Source organism: Bombus pascuorum, chromosome 9 (assembly GCF_905332965.1).
Source record: "Bombus pascuorum chromosome 9, iyBomPasc1.1, whole genome shotgun sequence".
In the NCBI taxonomy this organism is placed as follows: Eukaryota; Metazoa; Arthropoda; class Insecta; order Hymenoptera; family Apidae; genus Bombus; species Bombus pascuorum.
This window is the reverse complement of record NC_083496.1, coordinates 16,640,207-16,665,304: the sequence shown is the minus strand read 5'-3', so window position 1 is coordinate 16,665,304 and position 25,098 is coordinate 16,640,207. Positions and strand designations below refer to the sequence as shown.

The window sequence follows — 25,098 nt, the reverse complement described above, 5'->3', positions numbered from 1 at the left end:
AAGAAAAGAGGGAGTAGGCCATAGAGGAACCGTGGCAGAAGGATGATAGATAACGCCACGGCGCCACTGTCTCTAGAAGAGAGTTGCAATTAAAAATTTAAATTGCATTTAAAACCTGCCGGTGCTGTCGCCGTGCACACCACCACCGTCGTCGTTTTACTTTTTTCAATTTTTTGTAGAGGAGTTTGCCGACCTTTCTCCATCCTTCCTTTCTCTCTGTCGCTTACAATGCTGCCCCTTTCGCTACTTCTCTCAACTTGAAGAGAGAAAAATTGGAAAGCGAGGAGCTGGAACATCGAAGAAGGGAACGCCAGCGCGCCCCTAAGGTACACCTAATCGCTTAAGCTTATTACGCGAACAGACAAGGCGAAGGAATCAGCCGCGAAGCTACGAGTAAAGAGAGTGGGAGAAAGGATGGAGAAAGGAGGGTGGAAGAGGGAAAGAGAAAGATGATAGGCGCAACGAAGAGGCGGACGCACGTTCGGTTTCATCATTTTTAATTGATAGCGCACGCCAATCCTATCTGTCGGATTTATTAGGCCGCTCGACGAGATGGTTTTGCGGAGGGCTGGAAGGGGGTGATAGCGAAGGGAAACGGAGCTTTTATTGGACAAACCGGGTTGTTTCGGTGGTAGGGGGCTCGGTCGGTGGTCACCATAGCCTCGATTGTGTGACCCGGGAAAACGCGTTTTCCAGATTTTCCATGCATCCTCTCTGCCTCTTGAGTATATATACTATACACACAAAGTTATGTATATATGTGTATATGTGTGTGTATATATATATATTTGTATATATATATATATATATATTTTTTTTTTATATGTATATATACGCACAGACATATATATATGGGTATGTGCGTGTGTGTGTATATACGTACTGGCAGATTGATTGCGGGGATTAACAATGTTTTCCCGCGATAATTATCGTTCACGGAGTGCGGAGATTTTATTGGATACACAGCTACGCTCCGCCTCGGCCGATATCGAAACGTCGAATTGCTTGTTAAGCTTGTTATTGTAATTCAGGTTTACGCATCGTTTTCAATGCAACGTTCGTAATCGGTTCGTGAAAGGAAAAGATTCGTTGACAACCTCGCAGTTAAAATGGTTTCTTGAATAAATACTCGTTATAGAAGGTTACATGGCTTGTAATTGCCAATATTCTTCGAATTTACGGTTCTGGTTAACCCATTACATTTTCTTGTTCTTGATATTTCATTAATTTTCATGAGTGACGTGACGACGTTTGGAAATTGAACTACTCATGAATAAGGTGGGCAAACTATAGCCGGATGAAGCTAGAAAAGAATGGAAAAGAAAAGGTACGAGGTTTTTTAGAAGATAAAGATAATTGGCAGTACAAGTTGTCTTCAATAATTATTGCACAAGTTCAATTCTGTATTTAGCAGTTTCCATTCGTTACTGTGTTACGGTAACAGGATCGTTGAGCTTAACGTTAGAACTTTCTATGGCTGAAAGATATTTAATTTTCACTGCGAGATAATTTATCACCTACGTACTTAATCAGAGAATAACAAAATTTTACTGCTGCATATTATACGATTAGGCGCATCGTCGACGCGCGTTTCGCTTCGCCGTCACGCGATCGTGAGTTCGGTTGTTAAAAAACATGCCTTAGGCCAGCGATTTGGTAGAATTGGAATCGATATAAGGGCGAACTTCGCTGGAAACACTCATCGAAATTGGCTCTATCATGAAACACCTGCTGATTAGGGTGATCGTCGTTCAATAAGGTATATAATACAAAGCGAAAATCGTGCCAAATATATAGACATTATATTTAATATTAAGTTAACTGAAAATCCAGACCGATCAACTTCGTGTTCCGTAAATTCTGCAATTTTACTGTATAAATACACAATTAACGTTGAATTATTAAGAAACAAACAAGTTACTTCCATTGGTATATTAATTGAAAACGATAGCACAAAAGAAATAAATTCCAAGGCCGTGTTAAAAAATAATATTTATAACATCAACTGTTGCGTCTAGTTCTCATTTTATAGAATTGATCTGAAATAATAAATTAAATATTCAATTCTCTCGATTCGATTCAAGTTATTAGGAGAATTATTCGTAAATGTAATTGGCAAATAAAGAACGAGAGCAGATTGCCGGATCTATATGCTGAAATTCATTACCTAAGAAAACGCGTCACACGGAAATCGCGACGAGTCTATGAGATTTCGCCATGGGGAATTCGAATCGATGGCCGGCGTATTTTCCCGAAGCGAACGAAAAAGAGAAAATGGAATCGACAATCGTCGTGGAAAAGGCACGGAGAGATGGGCGGAAAAAAGCGGGCAGATTGATTTTTCGCGGTAGGCCAACTAATTTGAAGAGAGAAAGAGAGAGAAAGGGAAAGAGAAAAAGAATCCGCCGTGGCCGGATGGTCGATCGTTCGACGCGCTCGACCGCTCGACGATAGCCAATTGGAAAAATACTCCAATTCGATTACAATTTTTTTCGTCCGCTCGCACACCGAGTCGCGGAAGAATTTCAAACCGCTCTCGCCTACGACGAGAAATACATTCGTCGAGCGTGATAGATGGGCGTGGGTAGCAAGGGGATGGAGGCACCACGGGGGTGGGACGTGAAACTAATATCGAAGCTGCAATCGTTTCTGAAAGCTTTTGAGAGCGCAATTTAAAAGCGATCTTCCTTGTTTTCGTTCCATTTACAAAGAAAATCGGAACCGCCGTACGCGTTTACGCCGTTGAAAAATGTTTTCGACGATCATGCGAAAGTAATTTGCATGCGTATGTACGAGGAAAACCTCGAAATACCTGTGTATGTGCGACCCCTGTACGAGCAGCTTGACTCAACAAGAAGAACAGGAAGGGTGAAAACGGGTTAGTTTCTAGGAAGAAAATCATCTTTACCAGGAAGCAAGAACGTATGTACGAAATAAAAGGGGCTTCTACGGTGCTTGACGTTATTTACCGTCACGTCGGCATGGAAACCCCGTTCAAAGGCAAGAGACACGCGTCGTTCTACAACTATTTTCTTGCATACGAACTGCATTAATAATATTCTACCTCTACTACTCCCTAAACAATTAACCCTCGTTCCAAACAATAATTCCACGTCTATTTTACTCGGGAAACGCATCGTTTGATCTTTAACGTACTACACACCGTTCGTTTATGGGATAAAAGTACAATTGCTTTAACCTGTGACGTAAGAATGTTTATTACATTATCTCTAGAGGAATAGAATAATAGAAGGGTTTATGTCGATACTGAAATAAGATTACATAATAACGATAAAGATTAAATAATAATGGAAGATGGATTCCTCTATTTTATAATTTCTTTCATTCACTTTTGGACAAATTACAGAAATATTTTCAAAACACGTTCAATTACGCTTATCCCTACAGCCTCGGATAGTCGTGCATTTTCCTTTTACATACGTATACGAATACGTACATATATGCGTGTATGAAATGATTCATCAGAAAATATGCGTGTAACAGTTTATTAAAAAGGGTTATATTTACAATTATTTAGAGCGAATAAGTTGAATCGAAGCGAGTCGGTGGCGGCGCTTGTCGGCCCGTTTAATTCGGTTTTATTAAGGGGCCAAATCGTGATCGTTAGCACCGACACGAGGCCGGCACGAATCGCAGGTGACTGTCTGGGTTAGGCGCACCTATATCTACGGGGTGTCAAATTAGTCACGCACGCCGCCTCCGCCTAGCGGGCTGGCGATCAACGCCCGTAACCATGGCTACTGCCGCGAATATCTCTGCACGACGGCTCCGCGCCGCTTCCCGACGCAATTGCGCACGCAATGCGGAAAAAGCGTAGAGAAAATTAACGAACGCGTTAGCCGTGGCTCATGCGCCAGCGGCCTGCTTTTTTTATTGAAAAGTATATTTATTGACAATCATTGTCTGTGTTGCATTCGGATCTTTTAACATTTCAGCTCTTCAATTATTATGCGCGTTCGGTGATCTCCATTTGTTTAATTAACGAATGTCACGATAATTGCGTTCCCTTTTCTTCCAAAAGGATTTTGATCGAGGATGTTGAATTAAAATGAATTTTATGGCTTCGCTTTTCTTTTTGTAGTTACTGTTGTTTTATGGATTTAATTATGTACCGTATTGTGTACCGTAGTTTCGCAGCGTAGAACGGATATAGTTGTTCCCCTGGTTGCAACCGACTTGCTCGTACCCCTCGTGGTCAGTAGACCGAGAACCATAAGCTTCGCGTCCTGATATTAATACCCATGCGTGGCACCATAAAGCTGTTTAGCAGAGGGCAGTGAGAATTCTTGCACCAGGTTGCGCCGGGATAAAGATATTCGTATAGGTTGCTCGATTGCGAACATACATAAATCAAAATAATGTCTTGATGAAGTGGCGCCTTACTTCCTCTACTTGTACTAGTACTATTTGTACGCCTTTTATAACGTATCGTAATATACGGTATATCCCGTGAGAAGAAAGACATATGATTGTGCAACCGTAATTCTTTGCTGCCGTAACTACGATAATAACCAGGAAGGAAGATATCGATATCTTAATCTACTTAAGTAGATTTGTCCCATAATAAGGGCTGTTCCAATAGATTCAAACCGTTCACTCGAGACGAACAAGACTACTAGGTAATAATTATAGATATTCTTTAAATGAGCATCATTGTACACTTTTGTAAATGAAAATAAGCGACTTTGAAATCCAATGGGACGACTTCGATGACTTTTAATGACCTTAAAATAACCTCAATGGTCCTCCATGACTCTCAAATTTTTTCGATTGCCAGTAAAACGATTCGGATGATTCGTCATAGTTTTTAAATAATCCTGAGTTCGAACATGATTTTAGCTCCTTTGATCTTGAAAAATACCTCTTTCCACCTTTCGCATCGTTCCTGTCCCTCTTTTCGTTTTGCCATTAGCAAGCGGCTTAAAATCATCGCTCAGCAACGTTAATAACGATTCGAACTATCCAAGCAATCATGGTAGGCTGATGGCCTCGAATATCTCGAACTGTGCTCGATATCGTCGGGAAGAAAGAAAGACGCCCGCAGATACAAATGTTATTACACGCAAGCACCTCTGATCTTCCGCGTGAACAGCCAATGGGCTTTCTCTGTCGGCCTTCTTCCCCCTATCAGATCGTTTTTCTTGTGGGTGCGATGTTTCCAGGCGGAAAATAAGATAATGGCCTCGTGCTAGGCGCGAGAGCAGTCTCCCGGCGTCCGGAGAAGAGAGAAAATGGGGTGGCGGGAAATAGCGAAGATCGTGAGAGCGGGACACCTGCTGTGCGACGGAGGCCGTCACGAAGGAACGAAAAAGAATATAATGCGACGGAACGCGTCGGAAAGACTCCTCTGGTCCCCTGGTCCACTGAGAAAGCAGAAAGCAGAAAAACGTCGAGCACTACTGTCCACTTGCGCCAGCTCGATCGAGTGTCAAGTGGTAACGGACGTAATAAGTCAGACGAATTCGCTCAACTCGGGGTTCGAGCATGAAACGTGTAATTTGAAAATTCGAAGAATTTCTCTAAGTATAGAAAGTTTTTTGATAGGTAGAAAATACGTTTGAGTCGTTTGTAAAAGTATATGGATATTGTATGTGCACAATGGATTCTCTTTAATGCTTAACGTTAATGGTTAAAATTATCGGTTAGATATTTTCAAGATGTTTCAGGAAATGTACTTCCGATAACTCTGAAAATATACTACGTAAGACTAAGATTCATCACTTCTCATCCATGTTTCTCATCGACTAGAAATTTCGAGAACCTTTTTTTACATAGTACTGTGCGCAAAAGTGTTACGAAAAAATATTCAGTGATCAAGCACTTCGACTTGCACGTTCATCTTTTTACATCGACAATCTATTAATCTGTTTGCAAGAAACATTCAACTTTCTTATCGCGTTTTGTTATGCTTTTCGTAACACCTGCCGGTACTTACCCCGATATAATTTCCTTGGATTCGCCCCTTCCGCAAGTTCTTCGTTTAAAAATAAGTAGAAGTCCGTCGTCAGTTGCGTGAACGAGCCCTTCGTAGATTTCTCGGAAAGATCAACCCCCTTTTTTAATCGAAGTTACACGAAACTCGCGGGTTACCGCTGTTTCATTAAGCAACCTTCCATCAGGAGGATAATAAACTTCCCGTTTTAAACTCGTGAAACAATTGCAGATAAAGGTTGTCGTGTTTTATTCCTAAGAAAACAATTCCCGGGGAATAAAACATAGGTTTAACCCTTTAAGCGATTAACGCTTTCGAATTAATCGACGAGGCATCTTTTTCTTCGTCTCTAATTTCAATGTTTTAAGGGAGAATGGATCTGGCAACGTGGTTCGTTTTCACGGTAACAGACTGTCAAGACCCTTAAGTCAGCGCAGAAACACATCCTTCGATCCTGCGGCTCGCGAGAGCATGCGAAGTGGGTAAACTCTTGCAGCGCCGTCTAACGAGTATTATAATTACTGTCGCGTAACTCAATATTGCCCCCTCGATATGCTAAACTCCCGCGGAATATAGTGTTAATAGGCGTGGAATGGCACGGGACAACACCCCGCTCCTATTAATTGCACTTCACCCTAAATGCAAATTGTTCGAAATTGAGCGAGGGCTCCCCGAATATTTGGAAACTCCATTACGGGCCAGTGTTCGTCCTTTCGTTCGTGCGCGCGCGCGTTCAGACGGGGATGCGCGCCAGCATTCATCGTTTCCTCGTCGACCCTGAGGACGGTATCAATCCGAGTGAAATATAAAGAAACTTTAGGGTTTCGTGAAACTAACAACACATATATATGTATCTTTAATCCGCAATTGGTATTATTGAGCTACGGATGACCTGCGAATTTGAAATAGACTTGAGTTGGATTAGTTTAATTTTAGGATAATTTTAATTTATATTTCTGTATTCGACAAATGTGAAATGTAAATTAGAATAAAATATTTTAACACTAAGGAGTATAATTCAAACTTCTTATTATCTAAAAGAATTATGGGCGAGATTCTATTGAACTTTTAATTATGGCTGTTGCTAACTTCTTTAATAGAAAATTTATCCAAGTATAGATATCGTTAGTAGGACACTTTATGATAATTATTTTCTTTGAAATAAATCAAAGTCTTAATATATATTACCTTTAAAATTACAACTCAACGATACCAGGCGAAAGTTGAAATTTCTTTACTACTTTTCCATAATCAGGTTACATCTTCGCAGAATTACAATTTCTTATTTCTTTCTGTACTTTTCTCGACTTGCCGTTATTATTATTCGATAAACCGATAAAAGTTAATTACGCTGTTAAAAACATACCCTCGTGATTTACAAATAAAAATATTGCTGTAAAATGCTATAGCCAACAGTAAGGACAAAAAAACTGAGTTACGGTCGAAGGACGAAAGAAACGTGGCATGCGAGCAACAAGAAAGAGGAAAGGTCCATCGTTTTCTGTAAATACGTTCGGAAGATTAGCTGTCCGAGGTTCTGAGGTCTGTGGCTCAATTAAGCACTCCGTTTAGCGCTTGACTAAAAAGGGTTGGCGGACCCTTGCTCTGCCCCCTCGAGCATCAATCATGTCAGAGCAACCCTTTTCCCGAGGGCGGTTTTGCTCCTCTATTGAGACGAAGTGTTGTGCTCAAACACAAAAACACTTCATTTGGCAGATTAGCCGTTAAACACCAAGGGTACGAAATGCGCGAGCGGGTTTAAGCGGGATGAGCCTCGAGGAGAGCGAATGTGTGTATGTGTGTGAGAGAGAGAGAGAGAGACAGAGTTGGCTGGAAAAAGGCTGCACTCGTCAGCAAGCGTCGTTCGACGCAAATTACAGATGTAATTACGAGGATAATTAATTGCGGCGGAGTCGGTCCTTGAGAGTTGGTTAACGAGTTCAGAAAAGAGGACTACGCGTTTGGAGTTCGATGGAAGGAAGACGATAAGAGCGACGTTGCATGCATATAAGTTGAGACTTCTAACGATATGCCGCATGACACGCGAGCATGATTAAATCTTGCTAATTGCGGACAAGAAGAAAGTTATCGTATCACTGCGTTCTTTTGTTTCCCCAAAGACTATCGCGCCCTTATCCCTCCCCTCTCTGCCGACATAATATCGTCGATGGATTACGGAAAGTCTTCGTTTCCAACCTATTACTACGGGGTCCTCGAAATGTATGTGTTTGGAAGAATTATTCCAATACAAATAATAAATTTTGCAAGATTAAAATCAGTAGTAGGAGACATGATGTAAAAGGAACAACAGTTCTCTATAAAATTGTATGTATATCTAGAGGAATTATTATTAGTCACGTACTAAATTTGATAAAATCAGGATTGTCAATAGGAAGGATGGATGGAAAGAAGCCGAAGTTTGTACACATTAACAAGCGAAAGAAGAAAGAAAGGAGAGAAGGCTTTTCCCACGAAGGAATTGGATCCTGGAACCAGTGGCGGTGGTTTTGCCTAACCACGTTACGAGGCCAGCAAAGGGCCTTCATGTAGGGCACACGCATAGAAAATCCACGCATGTGCCTGCTCGTTTTAATATTCCATATAATGTTATGAAACCTTTGTCGGCATATGGTCCTGAGGCCAGCAATTAACAATTAGCTGGCGGTCCTTGTAATCGAATTACGAAGCCCATTGTCGGGCTCAGGTACAAACGTATTCAATTCCACTGGTTGCTGCTGCCCCTCCCCCTCTTTACCCCCTTCTCCCTCCTCCTCCTCCTCCTCTTTCTCTATCCCCCTCCTTTCCTCGCCTTCATTGGCTCGTCTCCTTTTTTTCCGGAGTGGTTTAAGATCGAATTTCTTGCCGCTGCATGCGCGGCTCTCCACGGATCTCCGGGACACCGGCGCATAGATGCAAAATGCAACCGTGAGGGGATCCCTTACAAAGGCAGAACCGAGCCACTCTCTCCGGCGGGGATGAATGTCACTTCGTGAAAATATATCCGTTTCAAGAGTTCGAGATTTCTGGCCGTGAACGTCCCGGTGGATCGCCAGGTAGGCAGCCGAGACTCGAGCAGAACGATGAATGCGCAACCTGGAAATCGCGCCCCTCAGGGATTAGTAACACTAAACTGTCCTGCGATCCGCCTCGTATCCGTCGATTTCCTTGAATCGTTTCAACGATCGGCTACAGATAAACGATCCGAGTAGCCTTCGTTTTCTTAAACGAAGAAAACTTTGTTCTCTGAAGAGAGATAATAGAGCGATGTTTGCACAACGAAGGCAATTTAGAACAATGCTTTTGGGTAAAAATTAATCTCCCTCGAATATTCTTAACACTGTAGATTTCTATAGATGTTCGTATTTGTATGAACGTAATTGAAAGAATAAAACCTAGTTAGCGAGCTAGTTCTCTCCTTCAAATATCGCAATGAGTGCTGATAAATTTAAAACGTTATAAAAAAAAGCTGACGGAAAGAATTTAAATCTGATTAGTTATTTCTCGTAGATTCATTACAATTACGAAAATAAGCACGCGCATTGGTCAAAAGTTTCGTGTCTATAAGTAAAATCGTATAGCATCGTACGATAGTAAGGGAATATTCTCTGAGCGAGCAGAATATTCTTCTTACCTCTGTGCCTTCTCGAATCTTCACAATCTTATTTACATATTATACACACACACACACACACACATATATCACCAGGATATGACCATAGTCTGATTTAAATTCCTATACGTAGTGTATACGTACGTGTATACATACTCGTTTACCGAAAACAGTCGAGTAAGAACTGCTGGTCAGTGCAAAGGGCACCGTAAATTATCAATTCTGCGATCCCGTTCAATTAACCCCATTCGAGGGCCGCAAGAGGTTCGTTTGATCGAGATATCGCGCGGCCCTTTAACGAGTAACCGATGTCAAACGCAGCCAGAGACAAGGAGGAAGGAAAGGGAAGCTGGTGGGTCACTCGCCGGGGAATACACCGAATTCGAGATATATCCAGTAGAACTAACTATTAATTTGGTTCCCAGGCGGTAGTAGGAGGGCTGACTGGCTCTTCAAGGGTGAAACAGAGAGATGAAGGGGAGCGAGTGAGATGGGAATCTCTGTGGAAGGAGGAAGGAGAAGAGAAGGGTAGAAAGCAGGACTAGAAAAGCCTACGGGGCAACAGATTACTGTGTAGGGCCTACGGATCCTCTCCCCTTTCACCTTTTCCCTCCGTTACTCATCTCCTGGTCGACGTGGCTGGCCCGTGAAGTTAATAATCATCAAAAGTCACAGTGTTTGTCGAGGGCGGCCGCCCTTTGTGCGCCCACGCGTGCTCCTGACGCTAATATGACTCCAGCCGGGCTTTATTACGAGTTATTAGAGTTATTACATCGGCGACGGATTTTCACGTGCAGCCACGCTGCACCCGGCTGCACAAGAGTTCCTTTATTCAGCCCGTTCTCGCGGTTTTTCCACTTTTTTCCTCCGTTCTCCGCTTCCAATTATCGTAATCGGGGGTGGTTCACCGGTTGGTAACCGTTAATTTCCTTTGTAGTCGCGTTGACAGCGATATTTTTCGCAAACTCCTGCGTCGATGAACGGTAGGTGCGATTTTTGAAAACTCGTCCGCCATTAACCTGGAAAATTGATATTTTCTACTCTACATTTCATATATTTTGTATAGAAATGTTTTAAAAAATTACAACGATCCAGCGTCCTGTTACTCATTTGTGCCATATATGAACGATCGTATGCCTTTCTTTATGCAATTTTCCATCCAGAAATAAGGCAAAAAAGGAATAAAAATGATAGACGACCACGAAAGTCGATCGTGCGATTGTGGTCGTCGGTTCTCCGTAATGGCGGCGAAACGGTCGAACGTGCGCGTGCAGCCATCGAGAAAATTCCAAGTCTTTGGGTGTATCCAGTAAAAAAGGGAGAAGTCGGTCTCGTGTCGGGGTTACGAGCATATTGCTTGGTAAATAGGTTCGCGGACAAAGGGTGCATTCAGTTGAATCCGATTCCGCGGCTGGCAAGCGAGAAAGGGAGTCCACGGCGGGACAATGAACGCGCGGTGTCAAAATACGAGGGCCATAAGGCTAATTTGCCGAATTTCTGCGGGGCTCATTCACGCGATACACCCTCGTGATTAGGTCGGAGTCTGGCGGGGCCCGTTGTCTCGGCCACCTCGCATTGTGACCGACTTTTTAAAACGAGACCACGAGGCTGATGACAGCCGGAGCTCCGCCGTCGGATAAAGGATCCTTGGCTTTGATTTCGCCGCGATTCGACTGCGGTTCAAACGGCCCGGATAACTCGGAGGATGGTTAATTAACGAGAACGTTGATAGCTGTACTCGTGCCGGATGTTCGGTGATTTTTGTAAACTCGAACGGAAGAAGTGTCGATCGTGAATGCAAGTATTACGTTCGTGGTGATTTGATTAGACGGGAAGAACTTGATACAAGCGGTGGTATTTAGATAGCAAGTATGGTAAAGAGCAAAATGTACAATTCGAATTTTACAATTTGGCTCCAGATCTTGGAGAAATTTCCTGCAATCCATTTAATCCTTACCAAATTTTTTAATAGGATATAAATCAATTTATGAAATTCGATACATATTTATTAATCTATTATGCTTCTATTACAACTCTTGTAAATAGTTCCAACAAACTTTTGCTAAGTGTATTAAGTCTTTCGAAACAAGTACAAAATCCTGATCAATGAATATTCTCTCGAGGGAGTATTGGGGTTCGATATCGCGTTTCCTACGAAACCAGTTTTAATATTTATAACCGTCGGAATATCATTATTTATGAACATCTTAAGAAAATGAATAATACGAACGAGAATATTATGTATCTATTTTATCTACTAATGTAGAACATATAGTGTAATTACTAAAGCGTAATTCTATTTTGTGGTATGTAAATGTAATGATTAAAAGATTACCCGTATCGATCGAAATAACGTCTATACAGATGCTTAATACGCTATTGCCAGAATCGATTGGTATTTTCTTAAGCGGAAAAGCTGTAGAATTTTCACAAGTTCTTTGAACTATTTTTGCCTCGGTAACGGCCAGCCCCTGTATTCTGCGTTCGATTTAAACCCCTCTTTCTTTCGACGTCGACAGGGTCTTAATAAGAAGGATCGAATTTCAGGGCATGATTCGTGTTCTTGACACTTCCGTGTTTCTCCGATCATTGAGAAAGTCGATCGTTCATAATCCTTGAGCGAAAAAATGAAGGAAAGGAATGCGTACGAAGGAAAGAAAGGAAAAGGAAACGTTCAGCAAGCCCCTTGCACGTAATTGCCAGTATATTATTCTCATTGGCTCGCACGGTTTCCTCTTCCTTTAGAATTATACCAGCATTTGCCTTCACTTTCCGTCCTTCTATATTTAGATTAACTGCAATCTAATAATCCTTTGTTATCTGAAAAGACCGCGTCCTCTCGGGGCGTATTAATAACATTTATTCTCGGTACTTGACTCGCCATTAAAAAGATAGAAGAACCAACTGTACAAATGGCGCGGAACGGGTCGCAAATAGAATAGGAAAGCAAAGTAGGACAATTTTAAGCGCATCGATTAAGCGACTGTTTAACCGCGATTAATATCCTTTTGGTACTTTACATAATTGCGTCTCCTCTTTTCTCTCTCTTTACAGTTAATCAAACAAGCGGAATATTCGTTTATTTATTTTTGAGCTTGTTTCGATAAATACCAGCGAACAGTGTAAGTAAACACGACTCTCCAGCATCGTTAAAAATGTCTTGTTTCAAGTATCTAATAAATTTATTGTGAAACTTTTTCCTACTGTCTATCGTTCGATCAGATACTATGCTTTCATCAACTTTATGATAGATTAACAAAATTGTAGTTTAAAATCCATAGGTTATATCCTCTTGATTCAAATACCGTTGAAAAATTTGAGACGAATGAGATATAGGGAATTCCAAGAAATCTCTGAAATCGAATATTCCTATGTTTCTCTCTATATTTTTATAATATCACGTGCTAAATTTCTATTTTTTATATATATATTTTCACGTCGAGACTCGTGCAAAAATTTCAAACCTTTTTATGCGTTTGTTGGATAGCTGCAGCATTTTGATCGCATACGTTAAATATCGAATTCTCATTGTATTTCTTACCATGAAATCAAGAAATATATCCATATACTTTCTACCGTTTCATCATCGATTGACTTCCTGACAAAAACGATCGTCGATGATCTGCCTTGAAAAGAAACGCACAACAAGGCTCATTGTTCGGCAACGGGTGTGTACAAGGATCCTCTCGACAACGAGCGAACGGATCCGATGCCTTCGTATCCGTCGTTGTCGTACATGGAACCGTTTAGCCTCATTGTAGAAGTGAAATCGCCTCGTGTTTGGGATGTTATTTGTAGCACATTAGTATTGTATCGCAGTACGCTGGGGTTAGACCGGGGCGTTGGAGTGTTTAAGGGTGATTACACGCAACGACAGGGGTGGCTTTATTGGAGGAGTTTCCCAGTGACGCTCATCCTTTATCCTAACACGTTTACCTTCAAATTCCAAACCCTCTCTACTTAAACAAATTCTCTACTTAAACAAAAATCTCTGTCCTATTTACATCTAAATAAATTCTGATCTGTCAGGGATCAAATTGATTAACTCCATTGATTAATTTTATCAATTGCTTAGTTTCGTTACATAAGTGCACGATTAACGTTCGATTCTCAAGAAACGAATGACTTATTTGCGTCGCATGAATATGATATAAAATTTAGAATAGATAAATTTCCAAATAAATTAGAGAAAATGGTGTTTATATTTCTCAATTTCTAGAGTTGAGCGATATGGCTTCTGAACAGCTCGTATGTAAAACGTATATATTCAGCTTAAAACAGAAAATCTACGAACTAGAAATCGATCGGAGGCAAAAAGTATTCGCGTTGGATAACGAGAAAGAAATATAGGCGATGATCGGGATGGCCGTGGGAATAGGCGGAAAATCACGTGGAAAATCAAAACGTTTAGGAAAGTCGGACCGATCAGCGAACCAGCTCGTTCCGTTTAACTAGAAACTGACCACCCTCCACCCGGTGGAATTGATTTAACTCGCACGCTGCACGAGTCACGCCGCATCGTCAATTATCCTCGAACGTATCCGCAGTGCGGGTGCATAGACGACCAGGCTGTGCGCTGGCCCTTTCTGCTCAGCACGCTTCTGCCGCGGCCTTCGACTCGAATCGAAATGAGAACGACTGTATAGAATTGAATTTGCACGACAGTTTGACAGGGCCTCGAAGGAGAAGGGGGAAATAGTATAGGACTAGAGGGTAGAGAAGGAGAGTGGTATTCTGGGGGGGGGGTATAAAAAGCACGCTGAATAATAGACTCCAACCCTCTCCAAACATCTCCCTTCTCTATGCATACCACGGTCACGGTGCCTTGGACCGGAATCTAGCCTTATATTCGAAACGTGTCCGCCTCCCGTCTATCCCTTTCCTGTGTCGCGCTACGTCCACGATAGAGCTTTCATGAACTTGTAATATACTCGAAGGAGAAATAAATGATATCCAACGTACCTTTCTTGCATTTGGAAACACCGGTCCGTTCTACAGTAGCTGTGGTAGGGAGAATGCAATGTTTGTGTGAATCTTTCCCGAATCTCTATGCGCTTGATGAGCTATAACTCTATCGCAAAATAGAGCTTTGTCTTTAGTTATAATTTTTCTTTGGGATATATAATTTATATATTCACGTACAAGATCTAGATTATTGTTGCGATAATCGTGTTAACCGTATGGCTCGCGACACTTTAGAAAGTTTGGAAAGACATCTGTGGATTGCTAAAGACTGAAAACAAAACCGTCTTCTTTATAATAATAATTTTTTGACCATTGCTCGAGACAATTTATTCGACGAATATAGCGAAGACACCGCGTATCTAGCTTACGACTCGCATGAAACTGTCGTGACATGAAATATACATATCGAGCATAGAAGTGAGTCTGACCGGTATCCTAAATTGGAAAGTAGTGAAAAACGATGACGTTACGATCGTGCATCTTGCGCTAAATAAAGCTGTATAAGTCATTCGTTCAGAAAAAAATTGAATACCTTGAACGTTGGATCCTAGATCCATACACGTGTTAAAGTTGAAAAATTTCCAAAAAGCGGGATCGATTAATTGAACTTTCGCGAGTTTCCTGTAGAGAACTATCTAGAAGATGCGACAGAAAATAGTAGAAAGTTGAAACCTAAGGAGCAAACGCGAAACCGCAGACGCGTGAAACACACGCTGACACCTCTTCGAGTTCGCAACTCCTTCGGCAAACTTAAGGCCACCATAGTAGTCGAACAATAGGTGAAATCTGTTAATACCAGCACGAACGACAATGAGTTCGACGTGGCGTGAGCGGCTCTCGAATACCTTTTTACCGGCGCTAATCCGAATTCGTGGGTCGTCGGCGAGGATAAAGCGATCATCGTCCCGGAACGATGCGCTCTCGAACTTGGCGGGATGATTGGGAATAGGTAGGATAAGGAAGGGGGGATGAAAGAAATGGCAACAACCGGATGGAAAAGTGATTTTTGCCGCGATACGCGGGTCTCGACGAGCTTGTCTCGTCACCGTATAGCGATAGTGATCGACGAAAGCTGTTACGCGGCCGCCTGAATGACGTTAACGTCGATATTTCCCTGTAAACGACCACTCTGTTAGCTTCTTTTCTCCCCGAAACCAGGCACCGAGATTTTCCGGGTCCAACTGCAAAGCGCGCCAACCTAGCAAAGTGGTTTTCTGTCGAAAGTAACGGGGCTTGGCGTGAACGTGATTTCGGCCGCGTTTCGAGCGTAACCAGCGCGCGAAATGGAAGGGAAAATCGTTAACGAAAATCGTGCAACCGTTACCTCTCTGCAGCCATCGTAGTGTATTACATCTCAGCTATGTGTGCGTGTTGTTCCATCGTTTCTTTTTTATCGTTACGACGCTCGGTTCTTGATAGTGCGGAATATTGTAATTTTTTATAGTCAAAAGCTATGTATATATTCTTTTTTATTTAACGTTTCGTTTAATACCTCGGCTGATGTCTTTACCAACGAAAAAACTTTATTACATCTTATTTCGAGACAGATTCGTTTCGCCTACTAAGTATTACAACGTGTATGCTACTATGGATATTTCATATATCTTTGCGCCTTCGAATTTTCCACCAGTGTATAAAAGATCCCGATCTATTTACGAAACGTAATCGTACTGCGATTTGTAAATATTGCACGTGCATCGAGTTTTTTTAAAGTAATTAAAGAAGAAGCGATCGATATCTTTTTCCATCTTCTAAAAATGTTCCCAAAAATAGGTCACTATTCAGAGTAAAGGTTCGTTGTCAATAAAGTGTTTAAGATTCTAGATGCTACGCATGTAACAAGTGATCGAGGAAGTTTTAAATTATCGATAGCTACCAAACCCGAAAAAGCAGCTTTCTCCGTGCAGAATCCCTTGCCGTCGAAGCTGTAGGAAGAGCAGCCCGCGGGCAGACCGCGTTCACGCAGGCAAACGCAACGTGCAATTTTAATCTCGAAATTACTTCCATTTTATTCCAATTTTCTTGCATTTAAATCGTCTAAGCGAGTTTACCTTGGCAATATCATTGCCGAGGAGCGTCGCGCTGCATCGAGAAGGTGGTGGGTGGATGGATGGATGGATGGATGGATGGATGGCTCGGCTGACTGGCCGAGAAAGAAGAAAGCCGAAGGATGAGGAGCGAAACGTAGAAGGTGGGTGGAGAATGATGGGTCGGAGATGGAGAAGATGGAAGTACCTACTCTAATAAATTTACGACCTAAAATGGTTAAGCCGCGTTAGCCCTGTTCTTTATATTTCCGCGAGAGAGGAACGAGAACGATAGAGAAACACAGTAAGAGAGGATAGACGAAGCATTCCGGCCACCAACGAGCAACTCACCTTCCTTCTGCAGAGAAGAGAAGAGAAAAGGAGGGTACGATTCTTATATACACGACGGGCGTCGTTGTTCGAGGGGGTGGAGACCGAGAGAAAGATGGATATATAGCGAAACAAAGAGAGAAAACAAGACGGTGGAAGGATGAAAGACGGGAAGAAGTGGATATATAAGAGATACGAAGGGAAATTCGCTTATTTTCCCATCATTTCGACGTGGCATCTTGTCCATGGCGTTTCCTCATCTACGGAGCCAGGAAAGAAAATTGCTTCTCGTCCTCGAGAGTGGAATATCGCCCTGATGAGCCCGGGAATGCCTCGATATCCGTTCCCCTCCGCCCCTTTAACATTGCTGTTTTACCAGAGTTATCCCGTTAACACGGATGCTCTCGTTCCTTCCGTATTTTTAGCCGTTTCTCTTTCGTCACGATCGTCTACTACGACGATGACGACGACGACGACGACGACGACGACGACGACGACGACGACGGGACATTCAATTTATTCGTTATTTATTATTCGAACGCGACACTTCTCCTCGTTGCAACGAAACGGTATATGGAAGGAGTGAAGTAGATTGAGAAAGAGAGAGAAAAGATAGTAGGCAGATGACGAGAGAATTCAGGGAGTTAAACGGGAAATTATGAAGTGGATTACACAATAAAACGAGATAGAGAGTAATGGTACGGTGTCGTCTAGGTCGACGTGGAACGACGACGACGACGAGATAGGATATAGTTTGTGCGGAGACGCACGCGCGTTTCCTCATGGCCCACCGGAGACGAGCAGGATATTCGTTGCGACGGAAGTCTTGCTGGGAAATCGGATTTCAGGACCTGCAGATTCCCGCGCGAATCCGATTGGTTTATTCGTTGTATCCAAACGTACCGATGGAAGCCGACGGTTGTGTAAACGATCGGAATTTCTCGAAAATGAAACTCAATAAGCGTTGTTCGAGAGGAACACGGTTTCGGATACACGACGTTTCTCGCCTCTCTCGAATTCCAAAACAAATTTATCCACGTTTCTGCCTAGATTTCGAAAGCGTTACAACACTTTGCTTTAGTCCTTGGATCTTGTATCTCGATGCTTATGGAGCCAATTATTTGTTCCTATTTAACGAGCACGAAGCACGACTGGCAATGTACGCAAACGTGACGATGCGATTTCACAGAGTAGAGGAAAAAAGGATGTGCATGCCGATCGTTCACATCGACGTTTCCCTCTCTGCTCCTGTTCGTCGCCCTCTTGAAATTTACTTTCTCCCTCGCTCTCGTACATTCGTCACGGATCAAAACGGAATAGGGGGTATCGGCGTGTCTCTGCGGCACTGAATAATTCATAAGGCGAGAAGCCAGCAGCCGATACTTATCGCGATAGACTTTAGCGGGCTGCCAACAGCAGCCATGTTACAATAAAGAAATCAACATGGCCGACCGTCCTCTTCGTTCCCTCCTCGGGTGTCACGGGCGCCGCGTTTCTTCTCTCCTGCCCTTCTTTCGGTCCACCTTGGGATCGGTGAGAGCGCCGTCACGTCGCTCACTTTCGATTTCGCCCCGCACAGTTACCCTCGTTACTCTCTTGATGTCGAAGAAGGGTGGTCCCCGCGCGGATTCTTCTCACCCTACGAGCTCTCTTCTTACCTCCTTTTCTTGGCCCGTGCTGCCTCCAGGGGTGGACCGCCCCGCCCAGAGACATTTCTCCGCAACCCTCCTTTCCCATTTCTGAGCGAGCAAGACAGCCAACTCGAAGAAACGAATGCCACGGATAGGGTGGATGAATGAGACTAAGAAAGACAGAAGATTAGGGTGAGAAGGTAAGAGCGAGAAAGAGAGTTCTGTAAGAATAGGAATCGGAGAAAGAGGATAAGAGAGCTTTGCCAGCCACTTTTCTCGCCTGCACGGTATCGTGAATCGCCAAAGGAACTCCATTTTCTGGCTACTCTTGCTCGCGGCTTGTCTTTTCCTCTCCAAGCTCTTCGCAAAGCTCCTAACATTCGATTCTTGCAAGAAGAATTTTTCAAACTACTAACTTCACGATTAACTTGCTGCTTTTCATGTAGCTGCTCTCTGTTTCCGACGGCAAAATCCTACGAATTCGAATGCATGACTTTCCGTCGAAAGTTACACGAATGGCGAATGTAACCTCGCTTCGCTGCATTGCCACGAAACCGAACGTTTTCGTGATCGACTTCTAGTGAAATACGAAGGCAAAGCTGCATTTAGCGTGTTCTACATATATGATAAATGGCCGTGTGTCTTTATGTTTCAGGTGTGGTTTCAGAATAGGCGAGCAAAATGGCGTAGACAGGAGAAGATGGAAGCTGCGAGACTCGGCCTCAGCGAATACCATCATCCAGCCAATATGAGGTAACGTTTCAATGATTGTATATAATTTGTTATAGTATTAATTTATGTATACCTATACCTGAGTAATATATGTATACCTATAATTATGTATATATAAAATAATAATTAATCTAAATATTCTTCGATTATTTTTTTTTTCTTTTTACAAAGTTCTTCAAAATAATATTTCTCTTTGCTCGAGATTTAAATCGAATGTATTATCGATTGAATTCTGATGGCGCTGTTGTTTATACTATACTGCAAAAATAATGAAACAGATAGGAAATGTATTTTGTACGTATTTAACTTTCTGGGAGCATGACAAGCATATCTGGGTTAATGTATATATGTAAATTCGCGAATAAACGTATCGACTGAAATATATCGTTTTCGTTGCAGAAACGTAGCTGGCCCGGCTTTGGGTCTACCAGGAGATCCTTGGCTCACTCCTCCAGGTCTATTAAGCGCTCTTCCTGGCTTTCTGGCTGCACCTCACACAGGATATCCCAGTTATCTAACGTCTCCGAGACGACTGCCGTCACCACCAAACGTTGGAGCTGTTGGAAGCGCAGTCCCAGGTAAAATTATTACTTCGGAAACTTACTTCGGAACCTACTAAACATTGCTGCACAGTTTTTGAGAAATTCCAAGATTTAAAGTTCTAAATTCTAAGCAACGACATTCTGTAACTTGAAACCGTTGATCCAACCAAAATCCATCCATTCAAGATCTCAACCTCGACACTAAAATTTCCGTCTGTGATGCAAGAATTCGTGTGCCCTATACTTATTATCGCATAAAGTTCTATCAATCCGCTTTCGTTTGAAACGAAAATATGAACTCTATTTTACTGCTGATAGTATTTATTCTAATTTATAACGATATTGATCGAATGGCAGATATGAAAGAAAAATCATTTTCTCCGGTTGACAGGTACCCTAAGCGGAGGAATGACGAGCATAGGAAGCGGAGGACACGTTGCAGCAGCGCCACCGAGTCCTCCAGGGCACGATCCGCGCACAACGAGCATCCAGGCTCTAAGAATGCGAGCCAAGGAGCACGTCGAGAGCATTACCAAAGGATTGCAAATGGTCTGAAGTTTAACGTACGACCCAGGAAGGCAGTATGAATCCAAGTACAGGCTGGCCGTGGCCACGCTTCTAACACCGCGGGCGTGACGAGAAGCGAAACTACCGCTTTCTCTACGACTGGACCCTTCCAGAAAGAAGAAACTGTCCGGTAACAGGCAGACGGATCGACAAATACGTTCCTCTCGTCCCTCTTTCTACGGTCGGTGAACGACTTCGTGAACTGGTCGTTTTTATTCCGACGTTGAAGCCGTTTTATCGGTTATCGAATACGCCGAAGAGTACAAGAGCGAATAACGTTCGCCGAGAGAAAGGGACGATTAACGCGTTCGAGTACTAATTTTCAGTGGTAATCGAGAACGAGAGGAGGGGAAGGCTAGTCTTTCTCTCGTTGGGCCAAGTTATTACCCTAGCTGATTGATAAATCAAATTTGTTATATCGTTCTTTGATACGGGACGATGGAGCCGTTCGTTCGAGTCCCGTCGACGATGACAGATAAAAAGCAGGAAGAAGAGAAGTTTGATTATCAAAAAGTATCGAGCTCGAATGTCCCGTTCCATTGGATGGTCGGTTTTTTGGTACCGTGTATGAACTAGTTCAGGATTATAGTGCAATAAACGAGAAAAGTAAGAGGTTCAGAGACTTTTCGTAGTGCGTTGCGGATGGAGAGTAGCTGTAAGATGCAAAGACGATTCGTTTCAGTTAGCTCGACAGCCACGAAGGATCCCCTCCCTTAACTTCCTGAACGATACGAGCTCAGTAAGTAATATATTAAGTATAATTTTAAATGAGGTTAAAGATCGCGAGAAGCGATGTACGAATCGAACCGTGTGGACAAAAGTTTTATTTTGCGCGCGTTCCGACATGCGATTGACGATCTGGGACGTTCAAACGACAAATATGTATAGATTCGTGACGTAAAAATTCGACATTGAAGCCACGAGTTACGACAAGAAGGTAGACGGTACTTTCGACTGGAAATTAAATGCTCCCAAAATTTAGAACACGATTCGGAAATTTACATTTATTACGCTCGTGTTCTAAATTTAATCGTTGAGAAAAATTTCGGTCGCAAGGTTATATCTGGTTTGCAAATCACTACGATAACTTCAAGCAACGCAGTTTCAAAGTAACAATCACCGAGAGCTATGAATCAAAAGTGGAAAATCAACCCGGTGGAAACCAGTTAATTTAAAAAAATGTCCAGTACTTGAAATTCTTTCAATTTCCATCTCGATCTTAATCATGGTGTCGCGAAAACCGAGAACGTTCCTTCGAATCAGGCGTTCGAAGTACGTTTCTCGGGATCACGGAATATTATTAGAACAAGACGAATCACGTGAGTGGAGTGAGAGTTGCTCGAGTTGATTCAGTGGGCGTTGGAGTATGCAAAATGGCTATGTGGACGAAATGAATCGGTAGAAACCGCGAAGGGTCAGTGGCCCGTGCCAGTCGAAGCGATCGTTCCCTGGTGTACACTGATCTTGTATCGAAAACGCGATTAGCATAATTGTTTGATAATCATGTACCTCGGATAGAACGAGCGCGAAACGAGCGTTGACAAGTCTAAAAAATATTTGCTATTTTATGAACGACACTTGCCACTCGTTCGAAACTTAGATGAGAGACCATGAGAAATTGAACGAAGAATAACTAACATAAATAGCTCGCGTGAACGATCATTCGATTAATTATCGAATGAACGTAAAGCGTGGAGCGTCTTGTTTTTAACGAGGCGAGATTCTTCCAAAATTTGTTAGCGAGTCACTCGATCGAAACAGATCGGGTTATTGCGGCGAACCCTCACAGACTAGATCGATATTTCTTGTAGCATAGAGATTCGAGAAGATCCGCAGTGAGGAGACGCATTTTGACATAAACAATATTCTGCAGTATTAATACGTTAAGACGAAGAATTGTGCATATAGTTACGTAATAAACGATTACGGTATGCAGATACGATCATCTTGGAAGGGGACTGGCTAGATCCACGTTGGAATCAAAGGGCTCGATCGGAAAAAGAAACGTCAAAGTGGCTTTAGTACGAATCTTACGTTGATACATAGAACATGAATTTGCGTAGATACAGAAATAGTTGTCTTTTAAATATTACAACTTCTATGACTCCTCCGCTATTTCCTTTATTTTAACGAGATATATAAATATCGTTTTATCCATCGAACTACTTGATTCCAATACGAAGTGTTCGCGTAACGTGATGATTCGTCTGCCAGTCAGCTTCCATGAAGCGGCGTCAGAAAACTAAGTAGAGGGTGAAGAGAGAACGTAGACAGTTACCCACCCCCGAATGTCTATTTGTATATATACCTGCTCGTGATGAAATAAAATTTGATGTACATATTTAATCATACCACACGTTTGTTTGAACAGACGTTTCCTCCCCATTGGCTGCACGAGAGCGGAAAACCACGGAGTATCGAGGAAATTCGCTTGGGTCACGATGAAATTGCACGTTTTTGCGAGAACCCTTGATGAAATGTCCTTTTTCCCTTCTGTCTGTATCGGCTGCTTTTTTTCGAGCGCATCGATCGGCCGGTTTCGTCCCGTTCTCCTTTTTCTGCGCCTCCTCTAAGGGACTCGTCCCTCTGATCGATCGTTTCGTTCGATGGACACGCGTTAATAACGCACAAAGAAAAAAGGCGGGACGATTTTCAGAGAGGAGAGGAAAGGGAGGAAAGAGGAGCCACGGATTTTTAATTGTTCCGCGCGCGGCCGCGCGTATTTGTTAAAGAATTAGCATTTCAAAGAACGATTTCAATTAAGGCTTAATTAATTTCGCGGAGAATGCCGGGACAAGTTGGCGCCGCGCGCCTCGTTGTTCGTCTTACTTTCGACTTAATTGAAATCGAAGAACCGCCCTGGTGAATTCCAGCAGCTGAAACGTTTTGGTGAAAGAGTATAAAAACTAATCGAGAGAATTATTAAAAATCACTGTACGAATGTATCGATTAGTATAGTTGGGTAATGCGTGTTGACAGTTAAATGCATATGGAGAAATAACATTTCGTTTCGCTTTTCTCGTTCCGTTTCGTTATTTTTTTATCCAACAGAAACCACACATTTATAGGGAAATCAAATTATCGAAAATTTAACAAAGAAGAAAAATTCCAACATAAATCTCTGAAAACAGCGGTAAATTGCTATTTGACGTCTCCAATTAATAAAGTAACGAAACCAAGTCCACTCTGGCCACCTAAAAATCGAAAGCGTGATCTCGACAGTATTCTCAAACCACCAGCGAGGTAGAATCATAATCGAAAAACGCGTCTATCACCCCGTAACTCATCTATCGTGCACAGGGGCTACAAAGGATCAACCCGCTTCTACAAAAGCAAAAAGAGCGAAAAATATAATAGAAAACAAAAAAGTGAAAGCGGGGAAATCTGAAAAACTGCATAAATCAGCGGCAGGCGCGAGGTGGTGAGACGCGGCTCTGGCTGGTTACCTTTTTCGAGGGTGACTGGGGGAAAAAAGCGAGGGCGGGCGCGGTGACGGGGCGTGAAAGGATTCGACGTTAACAGCACCAACAACGCCGGCTCGCTGAAACAATGGTGCTGAATGGTCCCTGAACGATTAGGTATTCCAATCGTCGCGTTAGGGGTCGCTGTGAAGTGCGGCAGCAGCGAGAGAGAGAGAGAGAGAGAGAGAGAGAGAGAGAGAGAGAGAAAGAGTGAAAGAGAGAGGGCGGCTGGGAAGGGGACGGCGGTAAGAGGGTGGCAGAACTCGCCCAATAAAATGGTAATTCCTGTTTGCAGAAGTTAACCATGCGAGCGAGCCTGGAGATTCGAGTCCATGCGTACTCCCTAACTCCAAAGACTAATAATACTCTCGGGGCCGAGAAGTGAGCTACCGACAGTGATATAGTTGTACGGAAGAAACCCCGTGAAATCGCGTACGTCCGCGTGATCTTGAATCTCTTTTCGGGATCCTTCGATGGAAGTTTCAAAGTGTATGTGTATCACGCGGATGGAAAATTAGGGGATGTGACACGGTGGAAAAATTAAGGAATGAATTGAGAGAGAGAGAGAAATAGCGCAAACAGAGACTTTGGATTGAAAAGACAAGATAGGGGAAAATGGTATTTTCAGTTCCTTCTGTTTTTCAGGCTGAGACAATGGACAAGCAAATAACAATTATGATTACAATACGTTATTTTCTTAACTTGCTCGACTACATTGAGTAATTGTTTAAAAAATGTAACAGTTAAAATGAATTAAAATTAATGTCGTAAATTCCTTTCGTAGAATTTGATCATTCTTGAATAAAGTAAATGATATAAATATTAGTGACAGGATAATTTTTCTAAAATTTATAAAATTTCTTCTAAAATTAGATTCGTTTATTATGTAACTCGTCATTTTTATATGATTAATCACTACTAATATTTAAATTATAGCTAGTGACTTGAGTATTTCGCTAATAACGTTCAATTATACTTCCATTATGCAAACAGACGATAGGCTGAAAAATGTTTCAACGACGTGAATCATCAATAATTGTCTATGTAAGTAGAACAGGTTAACAGGTAATAATGACACTAGAATTAGAGTCCCGTTTAAAAATAGAAATTTTGCCAGAAGTTCATGAAGAATTATTTGTTTTTTGATTGCATCGTAACTAAGAAACCTGCGTGGTAATTGATTTATCTTGGAGGTCATCGGACGGTAATACGCATATATCGTGTTAAGAGACATCGTGAAGATTGGAGGCGGCAGTCTCTACGGCAATCTTTTAAGGGCT

General features: G+C 42.3%; 2 protein-coding genes across 2 annotated transcripts in view; both read left to right on the top strand.

The window, feature by feature from the left end:
* LOC132911033 (retinal homeobox protein Rx1-like) overlaps nt 1–22,703 on the top strand; it is a 44,531-nt gene extending 21,828 nt beyond the window's left edge. The window contains exons 3-5 of the mRNA XM_060967363.1: nt 19,172–19,269; nt 19,648–19,826; nt 20,182–22,703. Coding sequence (XP_060823346.1) covers nt 19,172–19,269; nt 19,648–19,826; nt 20,182–20,345 — 441 coding nt within the window. The 3' untranslated portion in view covers nt 20,346–22,703. The remainder of the gene's footprint in view (nt 1–19,171; nt 19,270–19,647; nt 19,827–20,181) is intronic.
* LOC132911028 (protein tipE) overlaps nt 1–25,098 on the top strand; it is a 232,202-nt gene that overhangs the window by 83,538 nt on the left and 123,566 nt on the right. The window lies entirely within an intron of this gene.